The 20,792-nt window shown below is 33.0% G+C and overlaps 1 protein-coding gene across 5 annotated transcripts in view; it reads left to right on the top strand.

Moving 5' to 3' along the window:
- LOC125679486 (solute carrier family 4 member 11-like) overlaps positions 1-7,383 on the top strand; it is a 141,576-nt gene extending 134,193 nt beyond the window's left edge. For all 5 annotated transcript variants that reach the window (XM_048918748.2, XM_048918745.2, XM_048918747.2 and 2 more), the window contains exon 20: positions 499-7,383. In XM_048918748.2, the coding sequence (XP_048774705.1) occupies positions 499-559 (61 nt within the window). In that variant the 3' untranslated portion in view covers positions 560-7,383. The remainder of the gene's footprint in view (positions 1-498) is intronic.
- The last annotated feature ends 13,409 nt before the right edge of the window (positions 7,384-20,792 follow it).

The following is a 20,792-nucleotide window of genomic DNA, read 5'->3' on the forward strand; positions in this document are numbered from 1 at the left end:
AACGATTCGTGGAAAAACATATCCATACCCATTTCATGATAATAGCATCGTTTGGACTCCCAATCTTTCCAACATTCCCGCCATAGATGCCTTTGATTGTTGATGTGACATCGTTTCTTCAGAACTAATGTGATACAATGTCGCACAGGCATTACCGCGTCATTGACTAGAATGTTTGTCCCGAAAACCTCGCGAGATTTGTACCGTTTTCATTTTTAAAAATATTTTTGTGGTGGGTCTGGTTAGTTTTTTTTTTTTTTTTTTAGATGGGTCATTGTAAAATGAGTTTATTAATTTGATGGGTTATGGGGTAATTTTTTTTTTTTTTTTATGGGTGCTTGGTATATGCAAAAGGTGCCTCCCGACACACACACACACACACCCCCCCCCCCCATGTATTTATTTCTGGAATAGCCCTTACTTACATAGAAGGAAACTGGGATGAAATTTTTCAGAAGCTAGAGCATTCTTGATACATGTATATTATTTTTGTTTCAGACAAAAAGTGATTCCTCACCTCATACAACAGAAGTTCCTAAAGGCTATTGATGGACATTGAGGGCAGTTCTGTGTGCCACTCCAGCATTGTTAATATACATTGAATGTATATGTCACTACACCTAGTTAGTACGTACAGTAGAAACCATCTTAATATGCACTTATTATGGTTTAATAGGATTTTATAGATTATTGTGATGGTTTTTTTTTTACAACATAAAATGATTTTTTAATAAATCAATATAAATGTACATAATTATTATATAATTCTTCAAAATACAAATCCCGTTTATTATATTACTTTATAAGTATGAAGTTGTAAAATAAGGGGATTAGTAAACACAATGTTACCTGTACTGTTATTACAGATTAGTAAACACTTCATTGCACTGAGACATAATGTTACCTGTACTGTAATTACATAATTTAGTTTAGTTAAGCTATTTTGTATGCTAATTAACTGAGCAGTTTTTATACGCCCGCATAAAAATGCAGGTGTATTATACTATACCGCTGTCGTTTGTCTGTCCCTTTAACTTTGTCTTCACAACTCCTCTTAAACCCTTTGGGGGTGGGGGGGGGGGGGGGAGATTTCAATGAAACTTAGTACAAAGGAAGATCACAATGTATAGATGTGCATATTACAAGGGGAGTGCTGTCCCACTATTTTTGAAGGAGTTACAGCCCTTGGATTCAAACATTTGGGGGTATATGGTTTTTGGTCTGTTCGTTTATCTGTGGAAAAAATTAAACCTTAGCCATGTGTATGAAGAAGTTATAGCCCCAGGGCTTAGATTTGTCTTTGCAAATATCTTGATTTTGCAACTCATAAAACATTTTATTTTGATTCAAATTATTGTCCTTGGATATGGATTTACTTGTTCAAATTCCTGGGTCAATAATGTATGCAGGCATATCATGTACCAGTTTAGTGGTGCCCTAATTTTTGCTTTGTTTTTAGCTATGTGTAAATTTTAGGGAATACAAAATCCTTAACTTTTCATTTTATGAATTCATTAGAAAATAAGCATATAACTACTTATGTACAAGAAAAAGCAAATAGAGATACTAATTATGATCAGTGTGACCTGTTTTTGTGTGAAAACTAATAAATATATGTATACCGATTGTTTATTATGATGATGTGCATTTTGTGATGAAATATGTGTAGCTTGGAAAATAAAACACCATGTTAAGAGGTTTCTACTGTATTTTTTAAATGACTTCATATAATATCAGCCTCTCTTATCCCCCATGTTAAGAGGTTTAGAGCTACTGTATTTTTTAAATGACTTCATATGATATCAGCCTCTCTTATCCCCCATGTTAAGAGGTTTCTACTGTATATTTTAAATGACTTCATATGATATCAGCCTCTCTTATCCACCATGCTAAGAGGTTTGTACTGTATTTTTAAAATGACTTCATATAATATCAGCCTCTCTTATCCCCCGTGTTAAGAGGTTTCTACTGTTTATTTAAAATGACTTCATATTATATCAGCCTCTCTTATCCCCCATGTTAAGAGGTTTGTACTGTATTTTTTAAATGACTTCATATAATATCAGCCTCTCTTATCCCCCATGTTAAGAGGTTTAGAACTACTGTATTTTTTAAATGACTTCATATAATATCAGCCTCTCTTATCCCCCATGAAACTTTACAAGAATAACTTCCAAGGAAGACTACATCTTATTTCATAATTAAAACAGCTTTACATAATGTCTCTTATATCTACAATCATTTGAAGTGCATAACACAATCTCTCAATTCTACTCAAATCTAGTTGAAATGCAAATGTGAGTTTTTCCCCCCAGAAAACATACAGCACAGTCTGTCACTTAAAATGTGGCATAAAAATAAAGATTGTCCAGCCTTCAGTCGGTGTAGTAAGACTGCATAGATGAAAAATATCCATTTTATGTTAAAATACCAAAAATGTCATCTCTATGCTGTTGTAATTCCAAATCTAATGCTACATTCGCACTTTCACGATTTGCAGCATGATTAAAATCGTGGAATAATCATGGTGATCGTATAAAATCTTACTTAAAGAGGTTCGTACCTCAGATTTGGAGTAATGTCAATTTTTTGGGAAATGTATTTTTGATTTCTACATTGAGGGAGAATTAGGAAATTGAAAAGAAAACCTGGGGTCGCAAAGCTTGTTATTGAACTATAGTGTTCTAAACATGACTTTTTTGCACTTAAAATTTATTCAATTAAACTTGATATTTCTGTCGGTGTCAACACAACATAAGCAACACAAATCAATCATTACATAAAATAGATACATAATCATGTCTTCTAACACTACAGATAAATAAATTAATTCATACTAGAAATGGAAATAAATAATGACCTTTTTGCACTTGATATACAATAAACTTCATGATATCAAAATTGATAGTTTAAAATGACATAGTAGGAGTAATGTCAATTTCTAAAATTTTACACAATTTTCAAGATCTGGTCTTACAATTTAAAATGCAACTTTAAAAAGTGGGGGTTGGAGATCAATTTTTTAAATTATTGGCGAAAATGCTAAATTTTTAACTCGCATCATCTTGTATTAAAACCTGAAATTCCAGAAAATTTTCGCGATCAGCTATGAATAGTCAATCACCGGGCATTCGTAACGAATCACACGACAGTGGGAAGGTAGCATAAGGCATTTAGATGAAATTGAGAATAAGAGCTAAGTAGCGTCAGGACTCTTAAATTAAGTTACAAAACATATTTTAAAGCAATTTATTAATAAGAACAACTGACAATTTTGCCATACTCATATATTTCAAGGAAATGCATGGTACTTAAATTGTTACTGAGGATTAAGTAACTCATGTGCAGTGCATGTTTTGATATTTTGTCATCATATAAAGCATATCATTTGGCATATCAATCTTGCATACTCAATAAAACTATCAAACATTCAAAAGAGGTCTGATAATTGTGTAAGTTCAAAGTCATCAACTGTAAGTAACAAGCCTTAAATAAAAGCAGAAGTCAGTCCTTTACTTTTCTAAAGATATTGTACATAGATCAGTAAAAGGTTTGACAATTCTGTAGAGACACAATAAAAAAAAACCCATGATTTTCGTTCTCTAAAGTGATTATACCAGCAGGAGACAGGAAGAATGTTATGGGTTTTTTAGGTCGTTAATGTTTTGAACAATATATAAAGCATAACATTCAAATATTTCAACTTGTACATCGAAGAGAGACATAAAATATGTGATGGAAGAGGAATATCACATGAAGGTCAAATGTCAACTTAGGTCCTGCTTTAGAATGTTCATCTGATTTTTGTTTATTCCCTTGCCTGTACATGTTACACTCTTTTTTACATATCACATTTCATATCTGAAATACTTGTATACATTTATAACATAGAAGTCCTTTCCACAATGTGATAGATCTCTGGGAATTGAAGTATGTTAAATGTGATAGATGTTCAGAATTGACAAGCACTGTGTGAAATGTGATAGATGTTCAGAATTGACAAGCACTGTGTGAAATGTGATAGATCTCTCAGAATTGACAAGCACTGTGTGAAATGTGATAGATCTCTCAGAATTGACAAGCACTGTGTGAAATGTGATAGATCTCTCAGAATTGACAAGCACTGTGTTTTCAGTGTTCTTTTTTCTTTTTTCTTTTTTTTAAGATTTTATCTTTTTACATGGGCATTTTGTAACTCTAATGTACGTATTCTATATAACCTTGATGTATGAATATGAATGCTTATATTTACAACTCTTGAAAGTCATTATATTTATTACATTTTCAGTGGTGAAATACTCTTTATCCATTGAATAAATAATTAATATGATATGTACAAAATGTAACAGATATTGACACGGTATCAAACGCCATATTGTTGCACCATACTATCATATGGATATAAGCGGAAGTGAATGAAGAACAAACCATTGACTGTTAATGATAATCATGTAAAGATTTTCTTGGTTTTCATAGACTTTTTAATTCCCAAGAAATTTAAATTTACTACTGTAATTTTCACAAGAGTCAAAACTTTGTTAAAGACATAAGCGATGGACATAAACTGAGTTTTTGTAGGTAAGAGGAATGTCAATAATGTATTCTATAATAGTTTTCAATTTAGATGATTTCAGCAAGAATAGTTCTGTTACAAGCGGATCAATTTGATCTCCACCAATAATTAACTAGATCACAAGATCAAAGTGAACAGTACCTACTTCCAGCATTAATTTCAACAATCATAGGCTTGGGTTGGAAATAAACATGTTAGTCATTTATGTTTTTTTATTTCCAAGAATGAAATAATAGTCCTTGAACACTATATTATATGGTTCATAGTATGAAGAAGAAATATCTACTGAAAATTGAGATCATTAAAATGTCTCTAAGTGCGAGTTTTTGGTAAACCAGCCATCCCTCTAAACTGGCCGGGGTGGGTTTTTTTTCGGTCCAAAAGCCGGCCGCTTTAGAGAAGTTTTACTGTAGATTTCTTATGGCAAAACCTTTCATATAATACCATGATTTTTAACCTTGTGACCTTGACCTTCTCAAGAACAGCACGGTCATTTTAGTGATATTGGTATTTGGGCATCCCCATATTGTGTGAATTCAAGTTGTTTTGTGTCCTATATGTGACCATTTGGGGCTAGGTTGGGGTCAAAAATTTTCTTGGGAATAATTTTTTTTAAAAAGTCTTCTAAAAATCACAACAGCAGGGTGATTCAGTTGAATAGTATGGCTCATGGGCCTCCATAAGCCTCGTGTCAAAAAATATTTTCACTCATGCTTTGGACTTGCGAAAATATTTTTAAGAAATTGTTCCTACTTCATGAAACACATTCCAGATCCAATGACAAAACATTGAGTATCCTCTGCATAAATATATAAATTTAATTTTTATGCTATGAAGCATGTATAATGTGTGTGTGTGTGTGTGGACATATACAGAAAAACATAAATAAAATGCTTAATGAAAACTCCACCAGTTTTATAAGTAACATAATAAACTATAAATATTTCTACAGGTACACAAATTATTGTGATAACAAAAGCAAATAACATTGAATTTTAGTGAAGATCATCATGATTTTTATCATACACACACATAGGTAAAATGTTAATAATGACAACACGTAAAATGGAAGCGCTTACGTTTTACAACGTGTTGTCATATTTTATTAGCTCACCTGAACCAAAGGTTCAAGTGAGCTTTTCTGATCACATTTTGTCCGTCTGTAAACTTTTCACATTTTCGACTTCTTCTCCAGAACCACTGGGCCAATTTCAACCAAACTTGGCCAAAAGCATCCTTGGGGGAAGGGGCTTTCAAGTTTGTTCAAATGAAGGGCCATGTCCCTTTCAAGGGGGAGATAATCACAAAAATAGGATGGGGTCATTTAAAAATCTTCTTAAGAACCACTGGGCCAGAAGAGCTGAAATTTACCTGAAAGCTTCCTGACATATTGCAGATTCAATTGTGTTCAATTCATGGCCCCCAGGGGTAGGATGGGGCCAAAAGGGGGATCAAAGTTTTACATACAAATATATAGAGAAAAACTTTAAAAATCTTCTTCTCAAGAACCACTAAGCCAGAAAAGCTTAGATTTACATGAAAGCCTCCTGACATAATGCAGATTCAAGTTTGTTCAAATCATGGGCCCCGGGGGTTGTATGGGTCCACAATGGGGATCAAAGTTTTACATACAAATATATAGGAAAAATCTTTAAAAATCTTCTTCTCAAGAACCACTGAGCCAGAAAAGCTGATTTTTACATGAAAACTTTCTAACATAGTGCAGATTCAAGTTTGCTCAAATCATGGCCCCCAGGGGTAGGATGAGGCCACAAGGGGGGGGGGGTGTCAAAGTTTTACTTACAAATATAGGGAAAATCTTTAAAAATCTTCTTCTCAAGAACCATTGGGCCAAAGGAGTTGACATTTACATGAAAGCTCTCTGACCTAGTGTAGATTCAAGTTTGCAAAAATCGTGGCCTCCAAGGGTAGTTGGGGCCTTAATAGGGACTAAGGTTTTACATGCAAATATATATGGAAAGTTCAGATATGGGCCAAGGTGACTCAGGTGAGCGATGTGGCCCATGGGCCTCTTGTAACATTTTACCTATTGATTACCGGACACTGAGGCAATTTTTCACATTTGGAAAGATATATATATATATAAAATCTCTTTTTTTAAAGTAAAATCTAAAGATTTTTATAGATAAACACGACTGAAGAAGACCGGTAACACGGTTGAAATATTTCTGGAAACTGTTTAGAGTTTTTCTTATATAATATGTATTTTATGTATATAATTTTCTGTCATTCAGAACTGTATGTGCTTTGCAAGGCAGTGATGGTGCCTTTTTTTTTTTTTTTTTTTAACTGTTTTATGTTACTGTGTTCATATATTTTTGTTGTTGAACTAGTCATAACATATTTATGGTTTTTCACATCACTCAGTAACACAGTTGTTTATTATACTAATGTATAGAGTTTGCTTTTGGATTTTGTGATGTTTTTATAATTGAAGATAAAACTTGTCTACTATTTGGATTGTTTATGCAATGCCTTTCAGGTTGATGATACTAATATTGTGCTGTGGGGTTTTTTAATGCATCGATCATATTTTCTAAAACAATTGTGTGATCATGAAAAGGAAAAATCTTAATTTTTTATTTTAAAGGTTTAAACTGAAATCCAGAAATGAAGGATGGATTTGGTTGAATTTGCTGTTTAATTTAATGGTACAGTAGTTTAGAAATCTCCGTATTTCTTGATAGACTGGTATCTGTTGTAGATATACTTTCTTATGTAAATTTTAGAACAATTTGTGAATTAAAGGTTGACTTTAATTAATAAGAAAAATAAAAATCTTCCATCAATTTTTTTTTTTATATTCCAACATTCTTATTTATATTACACTTATTTACAATTCACTGGCAGGAGTTTCTGAAAGTTCGTCGGACATGTTTTTATACCCCCCGAACGAAGTTCAGGGGGGTATATAGGAATCACTCTGTCTGTCCGTCCGTCCGTCTGTCTCCAGATTCGTGTCCGGGCCATAACTTCTTTGTTCTTTGACATAGGCATACCATATTTGGCACACAGGTGGATCACTATGAGACGATGTGTCAAGTACCTTCATGACCTCTATATGACCTTGACCTCAAGGTCAAAATTAAAGGTTTTTTACAATGGATTCGTGTCCGGGCTATAACTTCTTTGTTCTTTGACATAGGCATACCATATTTGGCACACAGGTGGATCACCATGAGACGATGTGTCAAGTACCTTCATGACCTCCACATGACCTTGACCTCAAGGTCAAAATTAAAGGTTTTTTACAATTCTTAGTAACCACTGCTCACATTAACTCTTGTTTAAAAATAGCTTCCGTCTGGTATCGTAAACTTAAGAATTATAGGGTAAACGGTGATAATCCGGAGAGGTTATTTATGCGGTAAATGGTAAAAACACCCCTACTAACGTGTTCAGAACATATCCTTTATCGGTGTTAAAGCTGACACGAATTAATACGTACACCTTTCTCATCTTATCCGCCATATTTCTCTCAGGTAGCCTAATTTCACCGTGTACGATGCCACATGTGGGGACCGTGATCGGTGTAGCGCGGGGATGTGAATTCGAAGCGAAGAAAGTAGGTCAATAAGTATTCAAAGACGGATTGTGTTTAATCAAAATAAATCTAGATTGCCAAAAGTATTGCACGGAAGGCAGTGGTTATTGGCAAGCTAGCACTAGCAACTGGGGAGTTTAGAACTCTTTGGAAATACCCAAACACTTCAACAATATACAAGTAGGGTAGGCGCCGGGTATATTTTTCGGTGTATTTAATGAGAATTCTTCACTCCTACTGCATAAACTCCAAAGTTTTTTTAACCAGAAACATTACCTTTGAATGGGACTCAATATTCGACTGAAAAAACCAACACAAAATCATGAGTTGAATTCATTACAAATTTTTTTTAAAAATATATATTAGTTTGAACTGTGCATGTAGAAAATACTAACTTTGTATGTTAGAATAACGGGGGGGGGGGGGGGGGGGGGGGGGGTAAATTGTCAAAAAAGTGGGAAAAGCAGACCAGCCTTCCTGCCCACCCCAACCCCTTCTATACGTGCCTGAAACAACATATAAATTCTGCATTTCATTAAATTCCAAAGGAGCTCGAATTTATGTGTTCCCCTTTAATTATTTTTTTTTAATGCAAGATTCGTTCCAGAATTTAGAATTATGCTTTCAGTCAGAGCAGAATGAATTCATTTTGAAGTACATCTAGTTTGAATGTAAATGTTGGGTTCCTTCTTTTAATTTCATTAGACTCAGAACCCCCTCACCCAAACTATGCAGCTTTGTTTTTATTGATATCTAAATCGGTATAAATGAATGCGGATATAAATTATGTTTTTTCGTGATCATATAGATATTGATACTAATAATGAAACAAGAGGCCCATGGGCCTAGAATCGCTCTTCTGATACATTGTAGAACAGGCAAAAATTCTCAATAACCAAGATTCATCAATTAACAAAGTTTGATGATATTAAGTCAAATAGTACCTGGAAATTTAAATGTAACTGTCCAAAAGTAGGTCACGGTGACCTACTTTTGGTCGACACACTGGAGACTCAAGATGCATCAACTGACAAGTCAAATAGTATTCAAATATAGCCGTCAAATTCCAAAAGAAGACCACAGTGACCTACTTTTTGGTCGACACACTCCAAAGATTCCAGATGCATCAACTGACAAAGTTTGGTAATTGAAGTCAAATAGTATCTGAAATATTCAGATATAAACGTCAAATTCCAAAAGTAGGTCACAGTGACCTACTTTTTGGTCAACACACTCTGAAGACTCAAGACCCATCAACTGACAAAGTTTGATGATTGTAAGTCAAATAGTATCTGAAATATTCAAATATAGCCGTCAAAATCCAAAAATAGGTCACGATGACCTACTTTTTAGTCAACACACTCTGAAGATTCAACATGCATCAACTGACAAAAGTTTGATAATTGTAAGTCAAATAGTATCTGAAATATTCAAATATAGCTGTCAAATTCCAAAAGTAGGTCGCGGTGACCTACTTTTTGGTCAACAAACTATGAAGACTCAAGATGCATCAACTGACAAAGTTTGATGATCCTAGCTTTCATAATGTCCAAAATATGCATCTAATATTGAAAATGTGAAATTTGAATGTCCGCAAAATTCAAAAAGTAGGTCACTGTAAACTACGTTTTTTATAGATATGTTTTGAGGCCTCTAGACGTATCAACTTACAATGTTTGATGATTCTAAACCTCTCGGTATCTGAAATTACAACCTAAAATGTATTCATAAATGATTAGCCATCAAATTCAGAAAGTAGGTCATGGTGACATACTTTTCACATGACGCACTTCAAGATTCCATGATCCATCAACTGACAACTTTTATGATCATAGGCTCAAAAGTGTCCAAGATATGCATCAAAATCCATTTAAATGGAGAGATCACGTGATACGGGCAGTGAATGGACGGAAAATTTACCTGTCCGTGTTTTTGATCATTTTCTTTGTCAAAATCAGATATTTACCTGGATTATTTTGACTTAGAGTGTTCCTAAAGGTAAAAGGTAACTATACTTTTTGCTTTTTGCAATTTTTCTAGTAGCAGAAAACTTTTTGAAGCAGATTTCTACCTAGTGACTCAAGTGAGTAGATACTCACATTTGTGTATATTTGTGTTATTACAAACTATGGCAATGGCAGTGCCAGCTCAGATGTTGAAACCAGTGTTCTTGAAGAATAGTGAAATACAAAATGATAGAAATAATAAAATTTCTGACTTTGAGATTGCAGTACAATTGTCAAAAAAGATCGATGATGTAAAATGCATTCAATTAGACAGAGACCTGTGGCGGATCTATGTGGATTCTTTAAGCAGTAGATCTAAACTGGTCACCGAAGGATTTGATCTTAGAAGTAGGAACGTACAGGTATATGCAAACAATCCGTTTTCAACAGGTACCGGCAATCCAAATGAGCAGGTACTTAAAATTACAATCAAAGGCGTTCCTTTGTCCGTCGACGACTCTGCCGTAAGAAACATGCTTGATCAGTTCAAAGTTTCTCTATGCAGTGAAATAAAATACGAAAAAATAAGAAATCCCAGTACGCTCAGAATGACAGAGATCTTGAATGGAAATAGATTCGTGTATGTTAAACCCTTTAAAGAGGGGGAGTTTCTACCCCGATCCTGCGTGTGCGCCGGGATTCAGTGTTTGTTATTTCATAAGGGCCAACCCTCTCTCAAGCGTTCTCCTAGATGTACAAAATGTTGGAGCAATGAACACTTTACAAATCAGTGTGATAGCGTTCAGTGTTGCAAAGCCTGTAAAAAACCAGGGCATAATCCAGGAGATGAAAAGTGTGAGCTCTATACAGAGGCGGATCCTAATATTATTCCATTTACTGGAAAAGATGACATCCTTTCAAATTTTCACCTTAAAGGCCGGGAGTAACCTAGAAAATTTTACACCCCTACAGCAATCAGGACATATCTCATGTTTTCAAAGTATACAATATTACATGCATTTTGTCTTCTTTATGCTTATAGTAATTAATTCTAATAGTTCGTTCGCCGAAATTTTGCGATAATTAACCACAATACAGACTTAAATCTAAGCCCCGATTTCAAAAAGTCAAGTTAATTAGGTAGGTAGTCACGTGGTACAGTGACGTCACATGCGCCCTTCGGATTGTGAAAGTACTGCGAGATATTATTAAAAACTCGACTTTTAGGGGCCTAATTAATTTACCATGAGCAACATTTAAATCGATGTTGATAAATTGTCCGAGTTTTATATGTGTTCGCCACCAGTGCACACATATAACGATGTAAATACCCAAATATAGCGAGTAAAGCGTGTATGAAATCGGCAAAATTGTGAGTAAATAATGTTTATATGGGTCGCTGTTTACAAACTGTTTGGGGATGTTATTCCTTGATACATCTGTAATTGGCGCTGTTTTTCTAAAATAAACAGTGCAATCATTATTTATTTTTGGATTAGACAAATTATGATACGTTAAATTGTTGACAACTAGGCCCTTGCCAAGCTATTGTCACGCGTGCATTTCGGAAAGAAAGAAAAAGACAACACACACACAAATCAATAAAAATATTCAAATTTAAAGTGGTAATCACATTATTTTATTTTGATAAAGCAATCTTATTACTAATTGTGATCTGCACGTCTTTAGGAAGTACGAAGTGGGAGCACGGCGTTATAGCCTACTGACGCACTCAAGATGCTACGAGTTCAATAAAGAAATAATTTTATAATTCAATTTAAAGTTAGGAAATACAATATTCTATTATTTGTATAATTAAAAGTTCAATTATTTTGTATCTTTATTTTTTGTTGTTGTAAATCTACCAGTTGGTAGAAGTTACATTGTATCGTCGATATATGTTGTTACAAGGTGAAGGTCAGTTGATCCGAGTGTGTATTGAATTTGAAGAGCAAAACAGAATGTATGCTATAGGCCTACCAGTGCTTATAGCTTCGATATATCCATTTTCTCGCAGTTTATCAGGGTTTCTGTCCAAGCGATGTTTGAAAAGGTGACTGGGTGTGTTTTTTAAGGTAAAGTTCTTGCTCCAACAAAAAAATTATCCACGTCTTTTTTCTCGTACCTTCCTTCGAAAAACTGAAAAATACTCAGTCTAAATCCTTTCTACCGACAACTAGTACACCCGAGCACGGCACAAACCATCTTAATGCATTATTATTTACAAGCCGTTAACGTGACAATTGGTTTTTTGTCGATTAAATCTAATCTGTTTATGAAATGGCTAATAGATGTCTTCAAACCCGAGGGCGCATATGACGTCACACAAAATGGCGCGTAAAATAAGACTTCTTATTAAATATTATTTTTTTTCCATGTTGCATTCGCTGTTTTATCTACTTCCTAGGGGCGAGATCGAAAGTTCAATGTCTGACAAAAAAACTAAATTCACATAGTTTTTACGTCCCCCCCCCCCCTATCCGCCCCCACAACGACCCCCTAAACTAGATATGATGAGTGTTTAAACTATAATCGATTAACAAGTAAGAACAAACGCGTATAAATAACTCTGTATACCCTATCTTCTGTTTATTCACAAATGAAAGTGTAGATTAAAACTATCAAATGTTCATTAAAATGTAATATCGTCATGTACTTTTAACAGTCACTTGTCTTTCTCCTTTTTCGACTAATGTGTAATCGATGTCGGATGAGAGAAACTTACAGAAGTTTTAACACCCCCCCCCCCTAACTATTTGAATTTAGATTTTTATCCGAAATCAATCTGTTGATCTCGCCCCTTACAGTTTTTTATATCAAATTTCTTACTGTTTTTAACATCTGAGAGAATTAGGGTTTGATTAATTATGTTAATTAAATAATACTCTGTATACTTTCTATCAAATCGTATTTCTCTCCATATTGCGTTCATTGCTTTATTTATTTCTTACATTTTTAATAGTTCAGCTAATTAGGGTTTAATTAGTAATCTTAATTAGTAAAAAAAATCCCAACAATTTTCTTTGCCTTCTTTATCGTAAACACATTTCTTTACGAAATTATTCGACGTACGACTTATCTTTCTATCTATGATCAGGGGCAAGTAACTCGTGGGTCACCTGCTTTTGAGGGATACCATCTAGTCATAACCTATTTTGAACAGGGAGACTGGCATGATTTATCAAAATAAACTAAAGTTTTCCCGCATTTTTCTACCACTCTGCTCGATCTGTGAGGCACTGAAAGGCTATGTTTTTACTTTAACAAAACTTCACCCTAGGAACTACAAAATGAATTCATCATTGTTTTATCCATGTCTTTTAAAACATGTAGTGTTTTTTTTATAATATACACAAATATTGGTATATATGATATACTAATACTTATGATTTTCCTCTTGGTACCTTTCAATTATGAGAAGAATTTGGGGGGAAATTGTAGCTGTGCAATGGAGGACATGTGCATTGAAGGGTTATTAAGAAACGTTTTGTCCATTATGATATTTGGAGACCTACGATCTGTGATTGTCTCTTTTGACATTGTAATGTTCACATGTAAGAGTCCAGATTGAGAGTAATTTTAGAGTGATGATTGATCAATTGGACATTTGTCATCATTGGTGAGAGACAATTAATGGGAGTTACACAACTGGCCTAGGAGATTGTTGCTTAATCAGACAAACATCATGCTTGACATTATTCGAGAAAAGGTACCAGCAATCCTGCAAAACTCTGAAACAGTGATCAGACTGAACAGTCCTAATGAGTTATTTTCATAAAGTTAACCAATTTTTTTAATGGAATGTGATTATATATAATTAAAAAATAAAATTTGGATTTACCAATGATATATGAGTAAGTACTTTTTTTCCACGTTATACAGTGATTTGATTACATGTTGCCTTTGGTGCAATCCCTCTTATCTAGAACTAGACAAGCAATATGCTCCTGCAATATGTGAGTCAACAACCGGTGTAAACAATAACAAAAGATAATCACACCCACAAACTGCCAATCTCTAGTTTGAAATACAAATTTAGCCCTGCTTCAGATTTTTGAGGCCAAAATTAAAACTTCATGAGAATTTATATCTAAAATAGATATGGCCAATATATGCACAGTTATGAGGGGAACAAGCATACCTATTTTAAAATTTCAGTACAACAGTTTAATCTTTATTTTTGCAAAATAAGTGCTGCAATCTGAATGTGACCAGAAAATTCATATATTCCACCATTTTAACCGATTGGCTGCTTTTATACCCAATTGCCGGCCTTTAGTGTGAAACACGTAACAATTCTCAAAATAAGAAAAGTCTTGGCCATTTAAACTGCACGTGGTATGCCGTTGAATACATGTGAATTCAAGAAGGAAAATTAAGGTAGCTCACTACACTAAAGCTTATACTCTTTATGACACTACGTCACAAGATGGCGATTTAAATGTTTTGTGAAATTATTTATATCGATCGATTTGGATGTCTGTCTTCGTAGCTCAGTGGTTAAAGCATTGGGCTGGTGAACCGCAGATCTCCAGTTCAAATCCGCCAGTCTTTTGTTCATATGTGGAAATGATTTTTTTTTTTTGAAAATGTTTTTATCCAAATTTGCATATTATCAAAGTATTCGGTGTTGAACACAAATCATCGGAGCATGCATATCAGTACGTAAAGGCAGTGCATTCAGGTGACAATTCCACGCGCGACGGCTATCCAAGCTGCACCCACTGCCTTAGATGCCAAACAAATCGGTAACAACATTTTGGCTTCTCAACATTTCATTGATTCCCAATACAACATCATGAAGGAAATCGTGGAAACTAAGCTAGCTCAAGTTCAAGAATTTTACGATGCTTTGAAAAGTGCACCCCCAAAAGCCTTGTTCGTGGAATCCACCTACGACGATTTCTGGGGATCGGGGCTTAACAAAACTGGTACGACGCACACTGACAAATCTGATTGGCATGGTGAAAACATGCTAGGTGATATCATTACCAAGCTTTCCAAAAAGGTCAAGAAAACAAAAAATGCACCCGATGCCAGCAAAATGCGACACAGTCGTAGAAATCGGTCACAAAATGAAATCCTCAATTCTGGAGAATCAGATTAGAACTTTAGCGTAATGAATGATTTATCCATTATTTCCCTCAATGCTAGAGGGATGAATAGCTATGAAAAAAGACAAAAAAATTTCGATTGGTTAAGAGACACTAATGTTCATATAGCTTTAATTCAAGAAACGCATTTTGTTGAGAAGAATCAATCGAAGTATAACAGCCGTTGGTTCGGCAAATATTTTCATGCTTTTTCGAATTCACCCCATGCACGGGGTGTTTCAGTTCTATTTAACAATGTAGATATTGATGTAGAAAATGTACACAAAACTCAAGATGGTAGAATTTTACTACTTAATATAAATTTTCAAAATAATGCATACACAATTGTCAATATTTATAGTCCAAAGAGTGTCTTTTTTCAAAAAGCTAAAAGCTTATATTTCAAAATATGCCTTACATGAAGAAAATATAATTCTAGGAGGCGATTTTAATTGTGTTTTTGATAAAACGGATAGGAAAAATAAAACTACGGCTGCAGATAAAAGCACAAACATTTTGATAGAAATTTTAAATAAATTCAATCTTAATGATACTTGGAAAAAAATTCAGGGGTTAAAACCTGGATTTACGTGGTGTAATTCAAGCAACAAACCCGTAAGTCGTATTGATTATATCTTTTTAAGTCAAATCATGTTAGCTAAAGTTCACAAAATACGTGTACAACAAGTGCCAGGAACTCATTCTGATGGAATCAGGTTAAGTGATCACAAAGCTATTAAACTCTCTGTTACTGTAAATGAAAATGAAAGAGGTCAAGGTTATTGGAAATTTAATACGAGTCTTTTGAACGATAAGAAATATAAAATGATTATTAATGATTTAATTCATAAATATAATGTTAAACTAGCAAATTTGAATACTATAAATGTACATGATCTTTGGGAACAACTTAAACAAGAAATTCGTAGCTTAAGTATTTCATATTCAAAATCACTGTCAAAAAGTTACAAAAAGTCTGTCATGGATCTAGAAAAACAAATACAGGATATAGAAGATAAACCTGCAAATGAAATTAATATGAAAGAAAAAAGGACCCTTGAAAATGAACTAACTCATCTGTATGACAAAAAATCAAGGGGGGCACAGATCAGATCTAGAGTAAAATGGATAGAAGAGGGAGAAAGAAATACGTCCTATTTTCTCAGATTAGAAAATTACCATCAATCAGACAATGTGATTAGAAAGGTAACAGAACAAACAAAAAGTGTTTATAATGATAATGATATTTTAAATGAAATATGTTCATTTTATGACAAACTATATGAATCAAAGCACATTGATGATAATGAAATACAAAATTATTTAAATGAAATAAATATTGAACAAAAATTTGATGAAAACGGAAGATTTTTTTGCGATGAAATGTTTACTCTTCAAGAATGTAAAGAAGCGGTAATGAATCTTAAAGATAATAAATCACCCGGGATGGATGGAATTCCTAATGAATTCTATAAAACCTTTTGGAATGAAATTAAAGACATTTTTTATGCAACTCTTGAATACACTTTTGAAACTGGTAATATGCCCTTTACACAAAGGCACTCACTTTTATCATTACTGCATAAAAAGGGAGAAAGAGATAAGATAAAAAATTATCGACCGATTATTTTAGCTTAACAAATTCAGATTACAAAATTTTAGCATTCGTGTTCGCTAGAAGGCTACAAAAAGTAGTTGATAATCTAATCAATGAAGACCAAACTGCTTATATTAAAGGCAGATTTATTGGATTTAGTGCAAGGACTATCCTTGATATATATGAATATTGTGAAAACTCAAATGACCCACAAATTTAGTTATTCTGTGATTTTGAGAAAGCTTTTGACTCGGTGGAGTGGAATTTTTTGTTTAAAACACTGGAGAAGTTTAATTTTGGTGCAAGTTTCATGCAATGGATAAAAATAATGTACAAAGACCCTATTTTTAGAGTGAAAAATAATGGATGGATTTCTAAAACGTGTAAAATTAATAGAGGAATCAGACAAGGTTGTCCATTGTCTGCCCTGCTTTTTATTTTTGTAGCAGAAGTCCTTGCCTGTAATATTAGATCAAATAAAGATATAAACGGGTTTAAGATCAAAGAAATGAAACAAGAAATAAAAATAGTTCAGCATGCTGACGACTGTACGATTCCTATTAAGAATGAAAAATCATTACAAATAGCGTTAAACACAATTGATATTTTCTGTAAACATTCAGGATTAAAACTAAATAAAGATAAAACAGAATGTTTATTATTAGGAAAGCTTAAAGGAACAAAAAAAGAAATTCTTAATCTGAAAGTAAATGAAAATTCAATTAAAGCATTAGGTATCCACATTGCTCATAGTAAAGAAGAGTGTTTTGAAAAAAAAACTGGATACGGTATCGAAGAGATATAGAAAAATTATTAGATTCATGGAGAACCAGAAAACTTACAATATTTGGAAAATGCTGCATAATAAACTCTTTGGCAATATCAAAATTAGTATATGCAGCAACTTTATTACCAACTCCTGGTGATGAATTTATCAAAGAAATAAATAAAATAATATTTAATTTCATTTGGAATAAGAAAGACAGGATTAAAAGAAACACCCTGATAGGAGATTAACTAAAAGGAGGAACGGTAACTCCATACTCGCAGTTTTATCTGATACAAGTTTGAAAAATGTATTTATTTCCATTCATTAGAGTTAAAACTAACAAATTATCAAATAAAATACATATGTCATCCCAGTTTTTAAGATACGAGACGTACATAAACAGAATCATATATCACTGTCAGAAAATTGCAATTTTCCTTAAACAGCGTTATCAAAATTTCATACAAACTGGTTATGACGATGTAGTAGCATTCATAACAATTTCATGAAACTGTATCTTCACGAAAATATACAAAATGTCTGTAAAAAATAAAGGAAATCTATCGCATAATAGACTTGATAAAGAAATCAATAGAAGCAATAACTCTTATTGCCCTTGGATTCAATATTTTGAAACGTATCATAGATTATTCATCTATAACTTACACTTTTAAAATAGTTTATTTTTAACAAGATTTTATACAATAACTATCGGAAAAGACTCCAACAAAATTTATGTTCCTATCACGCATAAATCTAAATAAATCATTGATTTTGCAAAATCTGATGACATCACAGGAGGGTGGAATTACTTTAAAATCCAAATTCAAAGCACTTAAAGCATCATGGATCCCAAAAATAATATCGTGTAACCATAAATTAAAAGACTTTTTCCAGAGTTTCTGTCAAAGAAATCAATATGATATTTACTATCTATTAAAGACAAACGACTCATTTTTGAGTGAAAGTGGAATGTTACATAAATACATACCCTATTTTTATAGAGAAATTATTACATATTTCAATGAAGCTAAGGGCAAATCAACAACATTACAATTTTCCCAAAATATTTGGAAAAATAAAAGATTTACTTATAAAAATGAGACACTTTGTTTTACAAATTGGATGAAAAGTGGTGTTTTAAAAGTAGATGATCTGTTTAATGAAATTGGATTCAAGGATATTACTGATTTTTCAAATCTTACAAACAAACATAACTGGTTGTGTGAATATAAAATACTAAGAAATGTTTTTAATAAAATAAGTCATAAGACAAAATACCATATAGAAAAAGAAAACGTGTTTTTATTTAAAAATGGAAAAAATTGAATCTATAATTGGCAAATCTTGTAAATTCTTTACGACATTTTTGTTGATGATAAGTTTCAAAGATCATATATGGAAAGTATGTGGGAAAAGACTTTTATGTTGGAAAAGTCAGACATAGAAATAATGTATGTAAAGTTGTTAATGTTGCTGAATTTAACTACAAACTTTTGCACAATCTTTTATGCAACAATTATCTACTTAGCAAATGGAAAAAAGATGTTCATAGAAACTGTACATTTTGTGCTGATGTCATTGAAAACAATGCACATTTAATTTTTGAATGTCAAAATGTAAGACAGATATGGAATACTGTTGAAATGGTGCTTGAAATTGACATTCGATGGAAACATTGTTCTCGGCTTTTTTCATGAAGATAATCCTAAAGTGCATACATTTAACTTTGTGATTTCATATATTGCTTTCAGAATTTACAAAAGTAAAATGATGTTAAGACTTGAAAACAAAACTGAAAGTGTGAATAATCTGTTGATACAGGTTAAATTAGACTGTTATAGAACATACTTAACATTAAGAAAATCAAAGTACGATTTCCTAGATCACAAATTATTTGAGAGACTTTCTTTGTTACTTTAATGCTTTATATTATAGCACATGTATTGCAATAATCTGTATGTACTATGTATTTGATATTCAGTTTCCAACAATAGCACTCCACCAGTACTTGAGGGTGACCTGTTCCTCGGTACTTGTTGTTAGGGGAGTGGTGAACTGTTTATGATTGTGTCTCCCCTGTAACAATATGGATCAATAATTGCTTTATATGTATTAAGTGTAGATTAGATTTTGCATACTGATATACTTTTGACACCTAAATATACTTTGCTTTTTTTTTAATTGAAAAATATTGCTATCTAGCATGTAAATCTTTAAGTGTAAAAGAAAAACAATATTATCAACTATACTGTTTGATATCATGTAGATATATTTCTTAAATATGCATACATGTATAGTTAACACATATATGTACAGTGTATATATATATATATATATATATATATATATATATATATATATATATATACATATATCCAATACATAGAGCCCCTGGCACCATAGGTGAGGATTATTCGGGGGTCTCTGCGGAGACATTACCCCCAAATATCAAATGTATGTTAGCTAGAAATAAAAGATATTGAAAGGGGAAAAAAAAAATCCATTTAATAATTACATGCAAAATCAAAAAGTAGGTCACTATGACCTACTTTTGAAACAACATGATTTAAGATCCTAAGATACATCAACTGACATAATTTGATGATCCTAGTCCTTATACTAAGCAAAATATCGAAGTTTTAATAAAACAAAATTTTTGGTCAACTTTGAAGTGACCTTGAGACCACACCCTTTGCCCCAGGATGATGCCTTGAACAATTGTTGATCTACAACCTATCCTCATCCTTATGCATAAGTTTGGTGATAATTTGCCCAGTGGTTCTTGAGAAGATTTTTTAGCAACCACTTTTGTTTGCATTTTCCTAATTATCTCCCCTTGTTAAAGGGTCACAACCCTAGTTTTAGTAAAGATGAAAGCCCTTTTGGGCCAAGGATACCCTGTGACAAGTTTGACAAAAATTGGCCAAGGGGTTCTTGAAATATAGCACCTTTTCCAAAAAGTTGACGCACACCGCACGCCAGACATGATATGGCCATATGATTAGCTCTTTGAGCCTTCGGCTCAGAAGAGCTAAATAGAAAATGTTTATACTCTTACCTTTTGCATATCCTACTAATGCATTACAGTATATTGAAATTGTGTCATATCAAATAAAACCTCAACACGAATTTTACTGATTTATTAATACTAACATCTTGTCGAATACACTTGAATTTGAAATTTCGACGTACAGCGGTATGGCCATTGCGCCAGATCTACGAAATGAAAATATTGATGAATAAATG

The sequence above is a fragment of the Ostrea edulis genome, chromosome 2, assembly GCF_947568905.1.
Source record: "Ostrea edulis chromosome 2, xbOstEdul1.1, whole genome shotgun sequence".
Lineage (NCBI taxonomy): Eukaryota > Metazoa > Mollusca > Bivalvia > Ostreida > Ostreidae > Ostrea > Ostrea edulis.